At 41.7% G+C, this 17,966-nt stretch overlaps 1 protein-coding gene across 1 annotated transcript in view; it reads right to left on the bottom strand.

Annotated features, from left to right (window-relative positions):
• Positions 1–16,719, bottom strand: part of LOC308624526 (copine-8-like) — an 83,755-nt gene extending 67,036 nt beyond the window's left edge. The window contains exon 1 of the mRNA XM_081247809.1: positions 16,274–16,719. Coding sequence (XP_081103935.1) covers positions 16,274–16,410 — 137 coding nt within the window. The 5' untranslated portion in view covers positions 16,411–16,719. The remainder of the gene's footprint in view (positions 1–16,273) is intronic.
• Between the last annotated feature and the right edge of the window lie 1,247 nt (positions 16,720–17,966).

Consider the following 17,966-nt stretch of genomic DNA (forward strand, 5'->3'; position numbering starts at 1 on the left):
CTGTTGCATTTCTATATACTAACAACAAAATATCAGAAAGAGAAATTAAGGAAACAATCCCATTTACCATTGCGTCAAAAAGAATAAAATACCTAGGAAAAACCTATCTAAGGAAGCAAATGACCCATACTCAAAAACTATAAAGATGCTGATGAAAGAAACTGAAGACAACAAAACAAATGGACAGATAAACCATATTCTTGGATTGGAAGCATCAATATTGTTTAAATGACCATACTACCCAAGGCAATCTACAGACTCAATGCAATCCCTATCAAAATACCAATGGCATTTTTCACAGAAGTAGAACAAAAAAAAATTAAGATTTGTATGGAAACAGAAAGGACTCTGAGGAGTCAAAACAATCTTGAGAAAACAAAACTGAGCTGGAGGAATCAGGCTCCCTGACTTCAGACTATACTACAAAGCTGAAGTAATCAAAACAGTATGGTACTGATGCAAAAACAGGAATATAGATCAATGGAACAGGATAGAAGACTGAGAAATAAACCCACAAACCTATGGTCAATTAATCAGTGATGAAGGAGGCAAGAATGTACAATGGAGAAAAGAAAGTATCTTCAATAAATGGTGCTGCGAAAATTCAACACCTACATGTAAAAGAAATAAATTAGAACATTTTCTAACACCATATACAAAAATAAACTCAAAATGGATTAAAGATCTAAATGTAAGACCAGATACTATAAAACTCCAAGAGGAAAACAGGCAGAACACTTTTTGATATAAATGGGAGCAATATATTTTTTAAAAAAACATCTCCTAGGGCTTCCCTGGTGGCGCAGTGGTTGAGAATCTGCCTGCTAATGCAGAGAACACGGGTTTGAGCCCTGGTCTGGGAGGATCCCACATGCCGCGGAGCAACTAGGCCCATGAGCCACAACTGCTGAGCCTGCGCGTCTGGAGCCTGTGCTCTGCAACAAGACAGGCCGCGATAGGGAGAGGCCCGCGCACCGCGATGAAGAGTGGCCCCCGCTTGCCACAGCTGGAGAGAGCCCTCGCACAGGGACGAGGACCCAACACAGCAAAAGTAGATTAATTAATTAATAAACTCCTACCCCCAACATCTAAATAAATAAATAAGCTAAATGTTTAAGTCAATACTTGAACCTAGCTCTCTAAAAAAAAAAAAAAAGAAGAAGAAGAGAAACATCTCCTAGAGTAATGGAAACAAAGCAAAATTAACAAATCGAACCTAATTAAATTTCAAAGCTTTTGCACAGCAAAGGAAAACATAAACAAAATGAAAAGAACATATGGAATGGGAGAAAATATTTACAAACAATGCTACGGACAAGGGCGTCATTTCTAAAATATACAAACAGTTCATACAGCTCTCTCTCTCTCTCTCTCTCTCTCTCTCTCTCTCTCTCTATATATATATATATATATATATATATATATATATTTAAAGGAACAATCAAGGACAGAAACCCTTAGTAGACATTTCTCCAAAGTAGACATACAGATGGCCAACAGCTACATGAAAAGATGCTCAACATTGCTAATTATTAGAGAAATGCACATCAAAACCACAATGAGGTATCACCTCACACTGGTCAGAATGGCCATCAAAAAGTCTACAAATAATAAATCCTGGAGAGGGTGTGGAGAAAAGGGAACTCTTCTGCACTGTTGATGGGAATGTAAATTGGTACAGCCAGTATGGAGTACAATATGACAGTTCCTCAAAAAACTAAAAATAGAGTTACCATATGATCCAGCAATCCCACTCCTGAGCATATATCAGGAAAAGACGAAAACTCTAATTCAGAAAGATACCTGCACCCAAATGTTCATAGCAGCACTATCTATTGATACAATAGCCTAGAGAGGGAAGCAACTTAAATGCCTGTCAACAACTGAATGGATAAAGAAGATGTGGTATATATATACAGTGGAATATTACTCAGCCATAAGAATGTATGAAATATTGCCATTTGCAGCAACATGGATGGACCAAGAGACTAAGTGAAGTAACTCAAAGACAAATATTATATGATATCACTTACATGTGGAATATAAAAAATATGATACAAATGAACTTACTTAAAAAACAGAAATAGAGTCTCAGACATAGAAAGCAAACTTATGGGCACCAAAGGGGAAGGGGGGTGAGATAAATTAGGAGTTTGGGATTGACACATACACACTACTATATATAAAACAGATAAACAACAAGGACCTAGTGTACAGCACCGGGAACTATACCTAATTTCTTATAATAGCCTATCACGGAAAATAATCTGAAAAAGAATATATATATATATAATATATATATATATATTATATATATATATGTATAACTGAATCACTTTGCTGTATACCCAAAACTAACAAAACATTGTAAATCAACTCTACTTCCATTTTTAAAAAATAGTATAAAACTCTTAAAAAGAAACAAGAACTTACAGAAGAGTGACAGAATATGGCTAGTGGTCAGAAGCATACACCTAAGAATTAAATATGTATAGAGCAGGATCTCCATACATACCTTGCCGCCCCACCCCCACTGCCCAGATGTGCAACTTAGGCCAAATTACTTGAACGCTCTCTGAACTTCAATCTCTTCATCTGTAAAATAGGACATAATATTACCTGTTTTACATGACTGTTGTAAGGATTGAGCAAATTAGCATACGTTAAGTGCTCTACACATTGTCTCACACAGATTTAGATTTGGACACTGATGTAAATGTCCAAAGCTTTCATGTTTCTTGGACTCATTAGTACAGATTATATTTGAATAGCTTTACTGTCTAATAAACAGAAATATTACCCAGGGACTATTCAATGATATTTTGTATCTTCAGAGCTTCAGGAAATTATCTGATAATTCCCTCAGAATGTTTGGCGTATTATTCTTTACAGAATAAACTTGACAAAATGTCTAACAACTTGAAAAAGAAGGCCTGATAGTTAGTGACCCTGGCTGAAGAGGAATTAACATTAACAGTTGTCACAAGTTTGAAAGTATTAAGGTATTGCATGTCAGGCAGTGAACATTGGCCATTGAGGCAAGACAGCTTTTAAATATACCTCATTTTATCACTGGCAGTAAGTGCTTACCCATTTTCAGCCTGTGTTGTCATCTACTCGGATATCTGTTTTATCACATGTCTGACACAAAAGACCTCTCTAAATAAACATCAGCCCATTGATCTTACTGGTCAGATGCAAGAATGTGCTAGAATGTGCTTTAATTCTGAAACTTTGTTGTTTAACACTACCTCCTATTTGTCAAATCCTATTAGGTCCACATGTCTGATTATGTGTGTTCCAGTGGAGGAGCTGTGGGGTAAAATCTGTAGAACATGAGTATGCATTTCCAAATCTACACTCCTATGACCATTATTTTATTCTATATCTCCTCCAGGTATATGCTTGGACTACAATGTATGGTCTGTAACATTCCCCTTTGTAACTGCAACTTTGCATTTCACTTTTGTATGACTTCCCAAGTTGATTGTAATTATCCCAAAGTATTAGAATACAAAGTCCCTTCTCTTCTATATTGCTTCTGTGCCACACGGCAATATACTGATAATAAACTGAGATAAGACTAACAGTTATTAACTCCTTTTTTGTGACAGGCATGGTGCTGGGTATTTTATAACCTTTACTTTATTTACTTCCCCAATAATCCTATAAATTTGGTTTTTAAGTCATTTCCATCTTACTGATTAGGAAATTAGATTCCAAAAGTTGAAATAAGTTACCAAAAATACCATTACAAATAGGGATAAAAATGGGATTTAAAGACAGCTGACTCAATTCCATTTTCTTGCTGGTATACTCTGCTGCCCCAAATTCTCATTAATCTTTAAATGCAACTTACTCATGGGAATGAAAGTATTTAGAAAGGTGCAACCAGAAATTTATACTTGACTCTGCTTATTTAAAGAGGAACAGGGGGAAATAACCAAAACAAGCTCCTTGAGAAGATAGCTTATCAATAACTTCAGCTCTAGAAAACTATTCCCAGGAAAAAAAGAATCACAGGTGTACTCAAGTGTTTGCAAATAAGAATGCTCACATGAAGCAGATGAGCAGTAACTTATTGAAATAAATTTTGGAAAATAAGAGATAAATTAAATAAATATAGTATACCCAAATAATGGACTGCAGCAGAGACATGGAAGGTTATATTTGCAAAAACTAATGACATCTTCATGATATAATATTACTAGAAAAGTGCAGAAGAAAAATTGTATAGAATATATAGTATGATCCCATTATACAATGTGTGTGAACTTACACACACACACAAAAACACACACAGAGGGACAGAGAAAGTATAAATGTGATGTTATACATGAAAGTATGTGGCTGAACCAAACTGCCTCCATTTTGTCAGCTCCTTCTTAAGCTCCCAGGCCTACTCCCTTCCCTTCCATCCACTGAACTTTATGGAGTTGCCTACTTTGTTTTTTGGCCTCAAAGTTCCTTCTCATTTTGGAGGATATTATTCAATACCTCTACCTCCCAACAACTGGCAAGCCAGCCAGAAGACAGAAAATGAAACAGGCATGGGTAAAGGAACTGTGTTGGGGGAAAGCCCATTGTCAGTGGTGGAAATCCCAGGATGGCCAGCTTCCTCCATGTGGGGAGATCTAGCCAAGTTTGGAATGCTTCAGGCAGGCACGTGAGTTTGGGGGCACCCCGAAAACACCAAAAGGGTTGTTGGACATTCTAACCAAAACAATAGGAAAAAGAAACTAAGATGGGAAAATAGGTATGCTATGGCCTCTGCATTGGGCCCTGAGACTGATACAGAAAACAAGCTTCAACTCAGGTAGGAACTAGAAAAATCTAAAGAGGCCCTGGCATTAGAATAAATCTACAAGTGGCTTGTTCCTCTAGTTAGGATCTACTAGCCGAAAAGTTACAACAATAAGAACACGTGGAGGTCAAGCTAAAATGACTACAGTGGCTAAAATGCAAAGGCGGCACCTGAATTCACCAACAAAGTGAATACCATCATCTCACGGGAAGACTGAAATCCCAAATGGTAGGATCCAAGGTGTAATGATTCCTCTGATTAGGAAGATATAATTGTTGAAGAGAAAGATGACCCAAGCACTCATTCACTCATTCAAACAAAGACTCAGGCAACCCATGAAGAAATATTTACCACAGGTATGAAGGATTGCTTCTTACAGTCTTGCTCCTGGAGCTTGGTATGGCACCTTAATATCAGTTCTGGCACCTATGGTCAGTAAAGCAATAGCTCTGGTAGTTGCAATTATAGCAGATCTCAGTGAAACAGAAAGAGTCCACCACCGAGGAAACAGAAAGGTAAACAAAAATAAAGAAATAAAGGTGAAACAAAGAAAGGGTGGAGAAAAAACAGAAAGGACCAACCCAGTTGACATGCAAACAGCTTTGGCAGGATATAGGAGTAGCAAGGACTCCAAAGGAAGACATTGATAAGCAGCTTAATTAAGTCCTGTTATTTTTGTGGAAAGCCCTAACAAGACAGTCCACTCCTCTGCCTACTGACCATAAACATGTGGCAATGGGTCCCAGTGTCCCATCACTAGAAGTAGAACGCCAGGATGGATCCCCTACATGCAGAGAACTAGGGGTTGGGACAACGTTGCCCTCTACTTTGTGTTGTAGGAGGTGACTGGAAGCCCCAAGTGGAATTGATGATTTATTGGACCTGCACGAACAAACAGTCTTAGCACTGGTAGATACCTGAGTATCTACCAGCTGAGTATACCTTACTGCATGACAACCCTTTTAAATTTGGGGGAGAATATGGGCTATAGACAGATACAGGGGCCAAACTATTTGAGTAAGACAAACCAGCTTATATCTCCAAATTGGCTGTTTGCCTCCTGCCTGTCCCTCATATACATTGACCACATACCAGAATATATACTAGGCGTTGATATTTCACAAGACCTAGATTTGACCACCACTACTGGAGAGTTCTGCCTTTGCATCAGAGTGGTGAAACCCATGTTGGTGGGCCATGTAAAGTGAACCTTGTCCATTTACCCTGCCAGATTGTTAATGTCAAAGAGTACAGGCTGCCTGGGGGCTAGGAATAAATTACTACTACAGTTAAAGAACTAGAAAATGTGGGAGTCGTTAGATCCACGCATAACCCCTAAAATAGCCCATTGCAGCCAGTAAAATGGCCTAATGGGACTGCTGACTAAAGAGAATTAAATAAGGTGTTTCCTCCCATCCATGTGGATGTCTCCAATATTGCTACTATCTTTCCTCTGCGCTGAAAACTTTCTATTGTGTGCCTGACCTCTGCAACCCCTTTTACAACATTCTTTTGTGTGCTAGCTCTCAAGATCAATTTGCCTTCAACTGGGATGGGAGGCAATGGACCTTTCAGGTCTTGCCTCAAAGTTATTTACAGTCCTGCCATTTGTCATTGTTTGGTCACTCAGGATCTAAAACTCTGGTGAAAGCCCCACCTTGAGCTGGAATTATTTCATTAGATTGATGACATTATGTTGATCTCTGATGCCTTGTCACTGCTGCCTCTTTACAGACACGTTTACAGAACTGGGGATAGGATGTAATAAACACTGACAAGATCCAGGGTCCTGGGCAGTCAGGAAAGTTTGGGGGAGTTATTTGGTCAGGTAAGACAAAAGTTACCCCAGCCTTGGTTATCGATAAAATCCAAGCCTTGGCCATACCAGTCAGTCAAGGAATTACAATCCTTTCTGGGGTCACTAGATTATTGTCATCCTTTCATACCGCATTTGGCACAAATAATATGGCCCCTATAGTACTCTCTGTTAGAAAGGGACAAAAATGGGACTAGGACATCCACCTTCAGGAAGCTTTTGAAAAGGCTGAAATTGTAGTAAAACAGGTTCAGGCTCTGGGAGTACTTATGTGGGACGCTGCCTGTGAATTAGATGTTGACTCACACCTGAAAGGTTCTGGCTAGGGCCTGTGGCAAAGGCAGGAAAGGAAATGCATCCCACTAGGATTTTATTCTCAGTTGTAGAAGGGACCACAAGTGAGGTACAGCCCTACTGAAAAACAGCTCCTTGTAGTCTACCTGGCCCTGCAGCAAAAACAGAAGGCCTCACCATGGACTAACCAGTGCCTGTTCAAACTTCCCTCCCAGTAAGTGAATGGGTTAAGAACATGCTCCTTAAACCAAAAAGTGTCTGTGCCCAAGTAAGCACACTGTAAAAGTGGCACCCATAGCTTCAACAAGGTAATGTGTACAATTCAAGCCTGCTGTCCGAGAAATCACATGCTCTCCTTGGGCCAGTGTCTTATGTGAATCTAGACACGGCCCCTCAGATACCACCCACTGCTCCTCCTCTCAGCCAAGTCAAAGAGGGAATCGGGACCACTCCTCCTGAGACATGGTTCACCAATGGCAGCAGTCAAGGCAATATCCCCACTTGGCCCACTTCAGCAGCTTGCCTGGATTCCAATGTCATTTGGTTTGAAGAAGGCACTAAGCACAGCAGTCAGTGGGCTGAACTGGGGGCAGTATAGCTTGAGATCACTCATCAATCTACGCCCCTCTATACAACCACAGACAAGTGGGCTGTGTGAAAAGGACTGACCATGTGGATGCCACAATGTCATCAGGAACGCTGGACTATCTTGGGATGGCACCTGTGGGGAGCTGACCTACAGAGGGACATCTGGGATGTGTGCACACAACCCAGTGCTGCCATCAAGGTAAGGCACGTCTCTGCACATTCTCCAGCTACACTGCCTGGGAACCACAAAGCAGACACCCTAGCCAAGGAGGGAGCTGTCCTCCTGGAAGAGTTACAGACTCCCCCGGACGTGGCAAAGTGGCTTCACTGAAAACCAGGACAGACACTGAGGCCCCAACCACCTGGGAGATAGCCAAGAGGTTATACCTCTCCATCAAATACACTGACTGGCAGGCAGTTGATAGGGACTGCCCCCACTGTAGGCTGTGGCGATGACCCCTGAGACATACTCCTGGTCACATCAGATGAGCACTAGACCAGTGACCAGGTGGTAAGTGGACTATATCAGCCCCCTGCCCTTATCAGAAGGACACAAGTACCCATTGACCTGTGTGGACACAGGTACATGACTAATACAAGCCTTTCCCAGTAAGAGGGCAAATCGAACAGCCACTATTAGGGGCTTGACCAAGTTGGAAAGTATGTACTGGATCCCCATTCATACAGACAGCAACCAAGGGACCCATATCACTGGATGTGATGTAAAAGAATGGGCTGAAGCCCAGGAGATTTTATGGACCTTCCATCTGCCATATAACCCAACAGCCAGAGGGCTGGTAGAAAGAATGAACAGGTTACTGAAAGACACATTGAAGAAGCCTTCTCCAGATGGGTCTTTAAGAGGATGTTCTCCACCACTATTAGAAGCCATCTGGCTGTTAAACACTGAACCAACAGCAGGCCACATGTCTGCATGACAGACTGACTGTGCCTGCTCTGCCAACTAGGGCCTTAAAGGTACAAGTGTTAGGAGGAGGACTGAGACCCATCTGATGGGATGTGGGTCTTATCCTAAGAGTGCCACAGAACCTCCTACCTGGGGATACTATCTTAGATTGGAGACAAATGGTATACCCCTCCCAGGTGGCTTGGCATCCTTATACCTTGGGGGTAAGGGCTAGGCCCTGGCATAGTATTTCCTCAATCTTTCTATCTAAGTGAAGGCCCAGCCATAACCAAGGTGATCTCCCCCATAGAAATCAAATGGGGGACTGAAGTAGGGCTTCTTTTATGAGCCCCTACTGAAGCCCCCACATATAATATCTCCCTGCCCAGTTCCGATGTAAAGGCACAATATGTCTGGTATTGTCCTATTGGAAAAGTGTCAAAGCCCAGGGTGATCCTGGCACATGGAGACCAAACTGCTACAGTGTTGTTTCTGAATGAAGATTTGTCTTTCTTGGTACCTTTAAAACACTTATCATCCTTAGCCTTTTCCTTCTAAGATTAGTGTCACCTACCTCCACTAATGCGTTCTTGTCCTGGGCTACCACTTATGCTGACATCCACAGCCACTCTGACTTCTGGGTATGCAGATTGCTGCCAATGTCTAGCTCTGAAGTAATGCCAGGGGTATTCTGTCTTTCAACCTTACATCACGGGGACAATGGGTGGGGACAGCATGTAAACTCCCGATATCTGCCTCTAGGGTATTCTCAGAAGAATGGTGGATAAGATCGTGCAGGCCATATAGATGTCAGGGGTGGAGTGTGGAGCTGAACCATACTGGCTCCATCTTGTCAGCTCTATCTTAGGCCCGCAGTCCTTTCCAGGTGACTGAGCTTTAGTCTAGCTCACAAAGGAATGTGCCCAAGCCAGATGAGTTCCCTATCAACTTTTACCCTTGCCTTCATCTAAAATGAAAGCTGGAAGAGGGCCTTTTGCTGAGGTAGATGGTTAATGGTCATGAGACCCAGAAGTGGGGTGGGTGCCCCTGGTTCCAGTCTGTGTGGATGTGCTTCTCACTTGGTAGTCAGATTCTGTTTTTAACTTTGGTACCTTTAAATCCCCCATACCCCTTTTGGCAGTACAAAGCACAGCTGCGAATGCCTCTGGATCTTCTGTTTGCCTGATCTTTCCTACCTGTATGTAAGTTACCCACAATAAACTTTATAATTGCACTTTATGGAGTTGTCTGCTTCATTTTTCAGTCTCAAAGTTCATTCTCAGTTCGCAGGATATTATTCAATATCTCCGCCTCCCAACAGAAAGAAATGAACTGAATGCATATAGTTTGATGAAATAGTGGGTGATTTTTATTTTGTTTTTATATCTATTTGTAATTACTGAGTGCTTAATTAATGTGACAAGCAGTGTTTTAACTCATGTAAATGTATTAGCTTATGTAACCCTCAAAACAAAATAAGAGGTAGGGGCTATTGTTATACCCACTCTACAAATGAAGAAATTGAGGAACAGAGAGATTAAGTAACTTTCCAAGTTTTCATGGCTAGCAAGCGTTAGAACTGGTCTACTTCCACACCCATGCTCCTCAAGGCTAAGCAAACTGGCTCAAATAAGCAAGTGTTATTATTATAAAAACAGGCTAACAAATGAATAAAACCCCTTTGAGATGGGTTGTTTTTCTTCTCTGCCTTGAGTAAAATCAAATAGGGAATTCAGGCTTCTGACTGTTATGCCACAAACAGCATACCTAAAAGAGCACAGCTTTAGCATCCTCTCTTATGGGGCCCTGCTTTATGAATTGCTTCTAGACTCACATTCTCCACATTACAAGGCTGTTTTAAACACCCCAAATGCTAAAAAAAAAAAAAAAAAATGCAGGGCATACCAAACTACTGATACAACAACAACATGAGTAAAGCTTTTCTCTGCTAAGACATACCTGCGCAACTCCCACATTGAGACTTCAAAAGCACTGTCCAAAAATGCCCCTAGGACAAATTTCTCTGAAACTCTGGGGTTAAGACAAACCCAAAAAAGCACTATTGGGTGAAAACAATTCTGAACCACAGGACCTCAGGAACTGCAGAGCCAGAGAATAGGCTGTTATGGCCTGCCTGTCACATGCCTCATTAACAGGATAACAGGTATTCTAATTTCCTTAGCTTATGGTAACTTTATGATTCATCAGTATCACTTGAAAACCTATTTACAAGCTAATGTCGAACATTTTGTCTGACAAAAGAAGGGTAAAGTGTGTCTAAGAGATAAACCAATGTGGACTGGAGTGGAGCCACCAATTGTGTTTGAACACTTTGGTTCTCTTTCACCATAGATATTCGGAACAGCATCAGTATCTGTTTCAAACTGGATCACTTCCAACTGGACCAATCAGATTCTGTCTCTTGGAAATGAATTTGCTTTCCCCAGTGCTCAATTAATCACTAAATGAGTTGGAACTGTAACACATAAATTTGCAAAGTACATCCCACTAGTGGATGGAAAAATGAAAAAAATCTTCAAAGTAAAAGAAAAATAAAGATGTGGAAAGGACTACATGAAAAGAAGAGAAGAAAAAGTATACAAAATTTCATTCATCTTCTTGATTCATTCACAATACACTTGCAGGCTGCCAAAACCTTTCATGGATTATAAAAGATCATACAACCCCACTTATTATAGTAAAAAAGTAAAACCAGAGACCGAGCCGAACTTGACACTACCATTTCTAATAGTGACAACCTGACAGCAGCAGTAATTTTCCTTTGTACATGCTTTTTCTTTTACAAAAGGCCTATAAACAGTGATGTGCAAGTATGTTTAAGAACAGATTTCCCCCCAAAAAGCTGAATGTATGTATGTGTTGTATGTACATAATTTATTATAAATTTTACTGATATAAAGTATGTGTAGTTGAGCAATTTAAAAATAATAAAATATACACAAATAATACTTTTATTGTAAATTCTATAGAGCCAATTGATTCCCACAGAATGTCTTAAGCATAGACAACAACAACACAATATATCAAACCCTGATTTGTAGTGTTTGCCACTTTCCATGATGTAAATATTCCCACCAGAGTCAATTTCAAGCTACCAAATGTGATGTCACTGAACATGGATTGAGATAAGATGAGCAGTAGCACATAATTGCATAATATTTTCAACCCACAGATTTAAGAAACAGAGCATAGATGATAGTAAAGAATCTAGACAATAATAAAATGTAGTTACTAAAATAATTAGGAAGTAATAATTTTTGAGTATGTCTTAACTTTGTCTTTGATATAATTTAATTTTAGACTTACATAACTTAAATTTTTAAAAATCTCTGTATTTAACCACTAGCACATGAATTCCTATTTCAATCCCATTTAAGCCAGTTCCAGCATGCCATTGAAAAGTATACTCCTAGCACCTTACTGAGGCAGGTACTGTTAATCCAAACCAAGTAACTACAGTCAGAGTCATTAGCTCATCAAACAAGTAAATTAAAATGTTTAGTGTATAGGGAAATGGTAAGAAAAAGCCTGGTACAAAATTTCCAAAAGACAATTCATAAGCCTTGTGCAACATGAGGTGTCTGAGAAGTCAGCAGTGCCAGGAGAGCCTAACAACATCTTGTCAGCAAGTTGAGAATGAATCACCAATGGCCCTATCCAAAGCAAAGAGAAATTTCTGACTACCACTCACATACTAGGTTCAGAGTTGATTTATTCATAGATTTGTTCATTCCATCAATACCTTTCTTTTAATTTAATGTATGTAACCAGCACATGGAAAACTTGTTAAAGGTACAGATTCCTGGACCTTAGTCCCAGAGATTTTCATTCAGTAGATCTGGTGTGGGGCCTAAGGGTTTGTATTTTAACAGACAAACCCCTCTCCCCATGACAGATGATTCATCCAGAGAATTACATCATCCAGCATTTACTGACTACTTATCCTATGCCAAGTTCAGAATGTGTAGATATGAAGGAGACAAAACTTGTCCTCAAGGAGACTACAGAGACCAAGAATTATAACTATAATATTGGTACATACCAGCTGCTTTGAGAATACAGCAAAATCCAGCTTGGAAGAGGGGTCAGGGTCATGAGAGAAAATGATGTTTGATCTGAGCCTTGAAGAAGGAGAACAAGCTAATCAAAAAAGAAGGGGAAGAGAGGAAGGGACGTTCAGGGCAGAGAACAGCATGTGTACAGCCACATAGGCAAAGAGAGTTTGGCTCAATAGGACAACAGCACATGCTTTGGGACTGTACCTCTTATTAGTGTTCTGTAGCCACATTTACCTGGCCCTAGTTTTCGCATATAGTAAGCACATATTTGTTAGACTATGTTCAGTCACAGAGATCATGCGAGGAGTAGTGGGAGATTAGGCAAGACAGTTATGGCCAGGTCAAGAAGTGCATTTCGTAGTACAAAGTAGGAATTACTTTTCCACTTTGTATTCTTCCTTCCACACTAGATTTTAAAATTAGTTTTATCACCTTTACAGGATTATTGTTTTGAAAGGATTTACATGTGATACCTAACCTACAAAATCTAGAAATATAGACTGCCCTCCCTGCTTTTATACTTGATAAGCTAATTTCTCAATCCGAGAAAATGACAAAAATCATCAAAACAGTGTGTGAGAAATAGTGCAACAAACCAAGGTTCCAGGGAAAACAGTTAATTACTGCATATTATTTTTCCCACTGGTTTTAACATTATTCTATGTTAATCTGTTTTCAGAATAAAACAGGAATGTTATATGTTACTTTATGTTTCTAAGGTTGTATCATTTAAGCTATAGACACTTTAATTAGGTAACCCAATAACTTAAAAATCTTAAATGTTAAAAATTAACATAATTTTTAAAATGAATGCAATAAGAGCTAAATAATGAGTAGAAGGTTAGGTCAAAGAGTAGGAGCTTATGTCTACATAAATATAGCAGAAAAGTGTACTTGTCACTCTAACACACCAACTTTGTAGCTACTACGGAAACTCCACATATACTGCCCTTTCATACCAACCATGCCAATCTGTCTTGTCTCCACTCGAGCCCCATCTCCTCTTTGCAGCATATTCCAAGTACTCTGTTCCACAATGATCTCCTCCCTACCTGTGCATGAACCTCATCTTTGGATTTAGTCCTATGTTATTGTGTGTTATATAATCTAATATTATATTTATCTCCCAACCAGATTTTATGTTTTCAGCGAACTTCTCTTGCATTTCTCATGGAGCATGGCATAGGGCTAAACATATGAGACACTCAAACACTTCCATAAGTGAATAGACGAAATGATTTCCATGAATTGTGTTTAGCTTCAAGCTTCAATTGCTGATTTTCTCACCTCCCTCAAAATGAAGATGCAAACATCATAAAACTTTTACAAAGTCTTAGATTGGACACAGTGAAAGGAGGTTATCAAAAGGGTTGTCAGCAAATCATAAGAAGTCTTCAATATGAAAAGGCAAGGTAATTCCTTGCTCTGCTTGCACATAGTAAGGCTAAAGGGCCTACAGCTGCGCCTTGTTGCTAAGTAAAATCCCCACAAACAACCAGGAAATACGCTTTTTATACATATCAAAGAAGAAAGAAAAAGAGGGAATAGGTATCTCAAGGCCACCTCTATCCTTGTATCCTTTAACCAATTTATTGAAGTTCAAAAGAGGACTATTTACAGAATTCCATAGCTGAATCATATATAATGTATTTATTCAATAAATACTATTTCCAATATCATAATAATAACTAACATTTTTAACACTTTCTTTTGTGTCATACATCGCGTTAGTATTTTTCAGATATCATTTTATTAAACTCTGGTAACACCCTATATAAATACCATAATTATCTTCATTTTAGACATTAGAAAGCTGAAAGACTTGCTCCAAGGCAACAACACGAGTAAGTCACAAAGCCAGAATATATAACCAGGTCTCTTATGCCAAAGCCCAAAAGACACCACCATCTATCATTACAAGATCCAATTATCAACAGTATAAGTACTATAAGTACTTGGGTTCTCTTTCAGAACCTATTTTCTATTTGGACATTTAAAAATTAAAAACAATACATAAATCAGTGGTATTATAAAAGGCTGAAACAAGGGGATCTCCAGGTTCTGAGGTAGCAAGCTGAAAGAAACTGGCTTAAAGCCAGTTGACTTCAGGATTCCCAGTACTACACCCATAGCAAACAAGCATCAAAGGGAGGAAAAAAACAACAACAAAAAAAGCAGTTAAATACAGACCTTATTGGCAGAAAGACCAGCTAAGGTATAATTTCCCCATCACCCCTAAAGAGCTTATGGGGAATTCACATTTAATTTACATTTGCATTCATTCCATGTACAGGCCACATGCCATTCAGACTTGCAGGATGTTCAGCAGAGAGTAAGAACTCTAGAAAATGCTGTTATTGTAGGACTTTAGGCTATGCATTATCTGTATACATTAATAATCTCCCTCTAGCATGCAAAGCTAGCTTCAGAGAAAAGAAAAGGGCCTTGAAATTAAGGTCTAAAAAGAATTTTCCATACAGTTTCACTTGTTCAATTGACAGAAATCTCAGGCAGCATTTAAAGCAGTGACCACAATAAGGCAAAAGCTTAATGTTAGCAACCACTATCAGAATTACTGTTATGGTCTGAGGTCACTTAAGAGGAAGCAAGCAATCATGGGATATAGTTTCAAGGATAGCTATAAAGCTATCTAACACCTATCCCCTAATACCTCGGGGGAAGGGAGTGTTGGTGCTTGAGTTTCCACCAAAAAAAATAATAATAATAAATCATTCTTTTGGCTTTTAAGCTTAGTCTTGTGACAATGCAAAATTAAATACCACTGGGTTGATAGCAGTTTATGCCTTGGGGCTTATTTACATCGAAGATTACCCATGTTTATTAGATTTCTTCAAGATTTTTTCCTTGTTTTGCTAAAAAAAGGAAGGGGAGGATTTGAGGGCATTAAAAACAAGCGAAGAGTGGACAGGTGAGAAGAGCTTTCCACTGAGAAAGATCAAAGTATGCAAACAAGGGAGTGGGCTCCAGTCAGTAGTATAATTTGCAAGTTCTCTCTCTCCTTCTGTTGCCATTACAAATTTAGTGTAGTCTGTCCATCTCTTTCTCAAAATCTTCTGCAATATAGCAATTATGCTGCTTCATTTACAAGGAAACTGACCCAAAGAACGTCACGGCAAAGGAGTTTGAAATGTACAGCAGAGTGTAGGTTGTTACACACACTCAAATGTATCCACTTGCAGGCAAAAAGTCTTGACTTCCCACATTTTAGGTAAGGCTGCAGCCGAAATCTCCACCTAGCCGAAATCGCCCCGGGGGGCGGGAAGCAAGCTGGATGGCTCCAGGAAGTGGGTGGGGAGGAAGCTGCCGAGTTTGGAGCCAACCATGCAAACAGCAGGTTTGCACACGCCTACCAGAGGGAGTCCTGGGCCACTGCGCGCATTGCTCACAAGCGCTTTTGGCAAGCTGTCCCCTTAGATTCCTGTCATCACCCAACCCTACAGCTCGGGTGTGCGACGTGAAAAAGGGCTTGTAAAGTGGGCGGCGGCCAGGGGTTCCCGCCGCTGAGTCACAGCCCAGCCAACTTTTACAGCATTTCCCAGAAAGAAAATTGTCTCAGTCCCGTAGCCCACACTCGCTCCTAGTTGCGGCTCTCCGCTCTGTCACTCGACCCGGCGGTGACTCGAGACCCACAATTGGGCTATTTCCCACTCACTGCGCAACTTCACACCCGCGCAAAGCCTCGGGGTACCCTGAGCGCTTGCCAAGCGCTACCGACCGGGTAGATGGGAGGGCAGAAGGAGGGAGGGGGAGGGCTGCGTCCTCACCTGCAGGACACGGACACCTCTACTCGTGTGGCCGGGATGGCTGCGCTCAGCTGGTTTAAATCCCCGAGGCCGGCGGTGCTGGTGTAGCGGCTGTCCATCTTGGAGGTAGGCGCCGTGGGCTTGTCTGGCGCCCACATCCAGAGCTCCGGCCGACTGAGGGCTCCAGCTCCCGACAGTCGGGGCTGAGGGTTGAGGGTGGAGGAAGAGGAAGAAGGCGGAGGCAGCTCGCGGGAAGTGGGAGGGAGGAGGAGAGGCGGACCTCAGTGCAAAGCCGCGAGGCAGCAGCAAGCCAGGCCTGCACAAGCCGAAGCTGCCGGGGAAGTGGCGCACCGGGCTCTTAGCTTCCCCGCCCCCTCCTTGCAGGCAGCAGCCCCGGCTGAGGACACTCCGCGATCCTTTCCCGGCTCTGAGCGTCAGGCTCTGCGGAGCCACCGGGCAGCCTGGCGCGATAGGGGGCAGCAGACCCAGAACCCAACCGTCTAGTAGAGCAAGCCCAGCCCCGTTTGGAGTACGGTTAGGGTTTTGTCTCCGCCTCTCCACACCCACTACAGTTCCTAAATCCCGCATCATAAGCCCCACCCCTTCCCATCCAGCGGTGATCCTCACCTCGCCCTCAGAGTCCAGGGAGGTCCCCCCCCACTACGCCATAGGACAGACGAGCCGAGTCCCCGCTTCTGGACTGGTCCCCCGCGGCCGCTTAAGGATTGGGGAGGATGAGACGGACTTTGGGGACGATCTCCAACCTTATGTATGCGGTGGTAAAGTAACAGATCAACATATGTAACAAGACGAGAGCAGGGTGGACCTAAGATGGAGAGGAAAAAAACTATATGGGATTTAAGGGAGCCATCTGGTTTCCCTCTTCCTTCAGTTCTTCGGAACATGGGGGTCTAAAAGTGACAATCCTTCTACTTTCGGGGCTCTTCTGCGCCCCCTCGTTTCCAAATGCATGGAAGTTACGCTCTAAAACCTGAATCACAACCACAAAACAGACCTCCCTCACTCCGACCCCACCCGGCGAGACGTGAATGAACCTGGACGGATAAAAGCAGAACTGAGCCGGAGTGAGCCCCGTGTTTGGAAACTGGATTCTGGGGCCGCCAGACTTGTGCCAGGATGCAGAAGCTACAAAAGCCACGGGAGGTACCCGCGACCTTTATTACAGGCACCTTCCCTCCAGCGTCACCCGAGCGCCTGAGGGTCCCCGGACGCTCACCACCAGGGGGAGACAGAGATCAGGACGCGGAGTACCGCGAAGCAGGAGAGGGGGTACGGAGGGACGGAGGGTTATGGGTATCCACCTTCCTTTAAAGCGCCAAAGCGCTGAGTTGCCCACTGGCAAGACTAACTCAGGGAGGAACCGTTTTCGTGATTTGAGGACCTACCCTACGTTGGTTGTAACATTTTAATACAATTGGAGCCACCTGCGTAGAGAATCTATAGAGTTGCAGGTGAGGATGTGTGGGTGCAGTCTGGAGGCTTTGTGCTGCCAAAACTCCTTCCCACGTTTCATTCTTGGTTTCCTTTCCTGATCTCCCCACCCACCACTTGTCACACTTTAGTCTAGAGTTTTCTGTTTCCCTTTCCCTATTGGAAAATGTCCTAAAACTCCAGACATTTCTGTTATGCTGCCCAAAATTAGCTTGGGGGAAGAGACCTAAGTATATTTTTTAAGCTAACCATACTTTTATTT

This window comes from Mesoplodon bidens (genome assembly GCF_964165515.1).
Source record: "Mesoplodon bidens genome assembly, chromosome: 11".
Classification (NCBI taxonomy): domain Eukaryota; kingdom Metazoa; phylum Chordata; class Mammalia; order Artiodactyla; family Ziphiidae; genus Mesoplodon; species Mesoplodon bidens.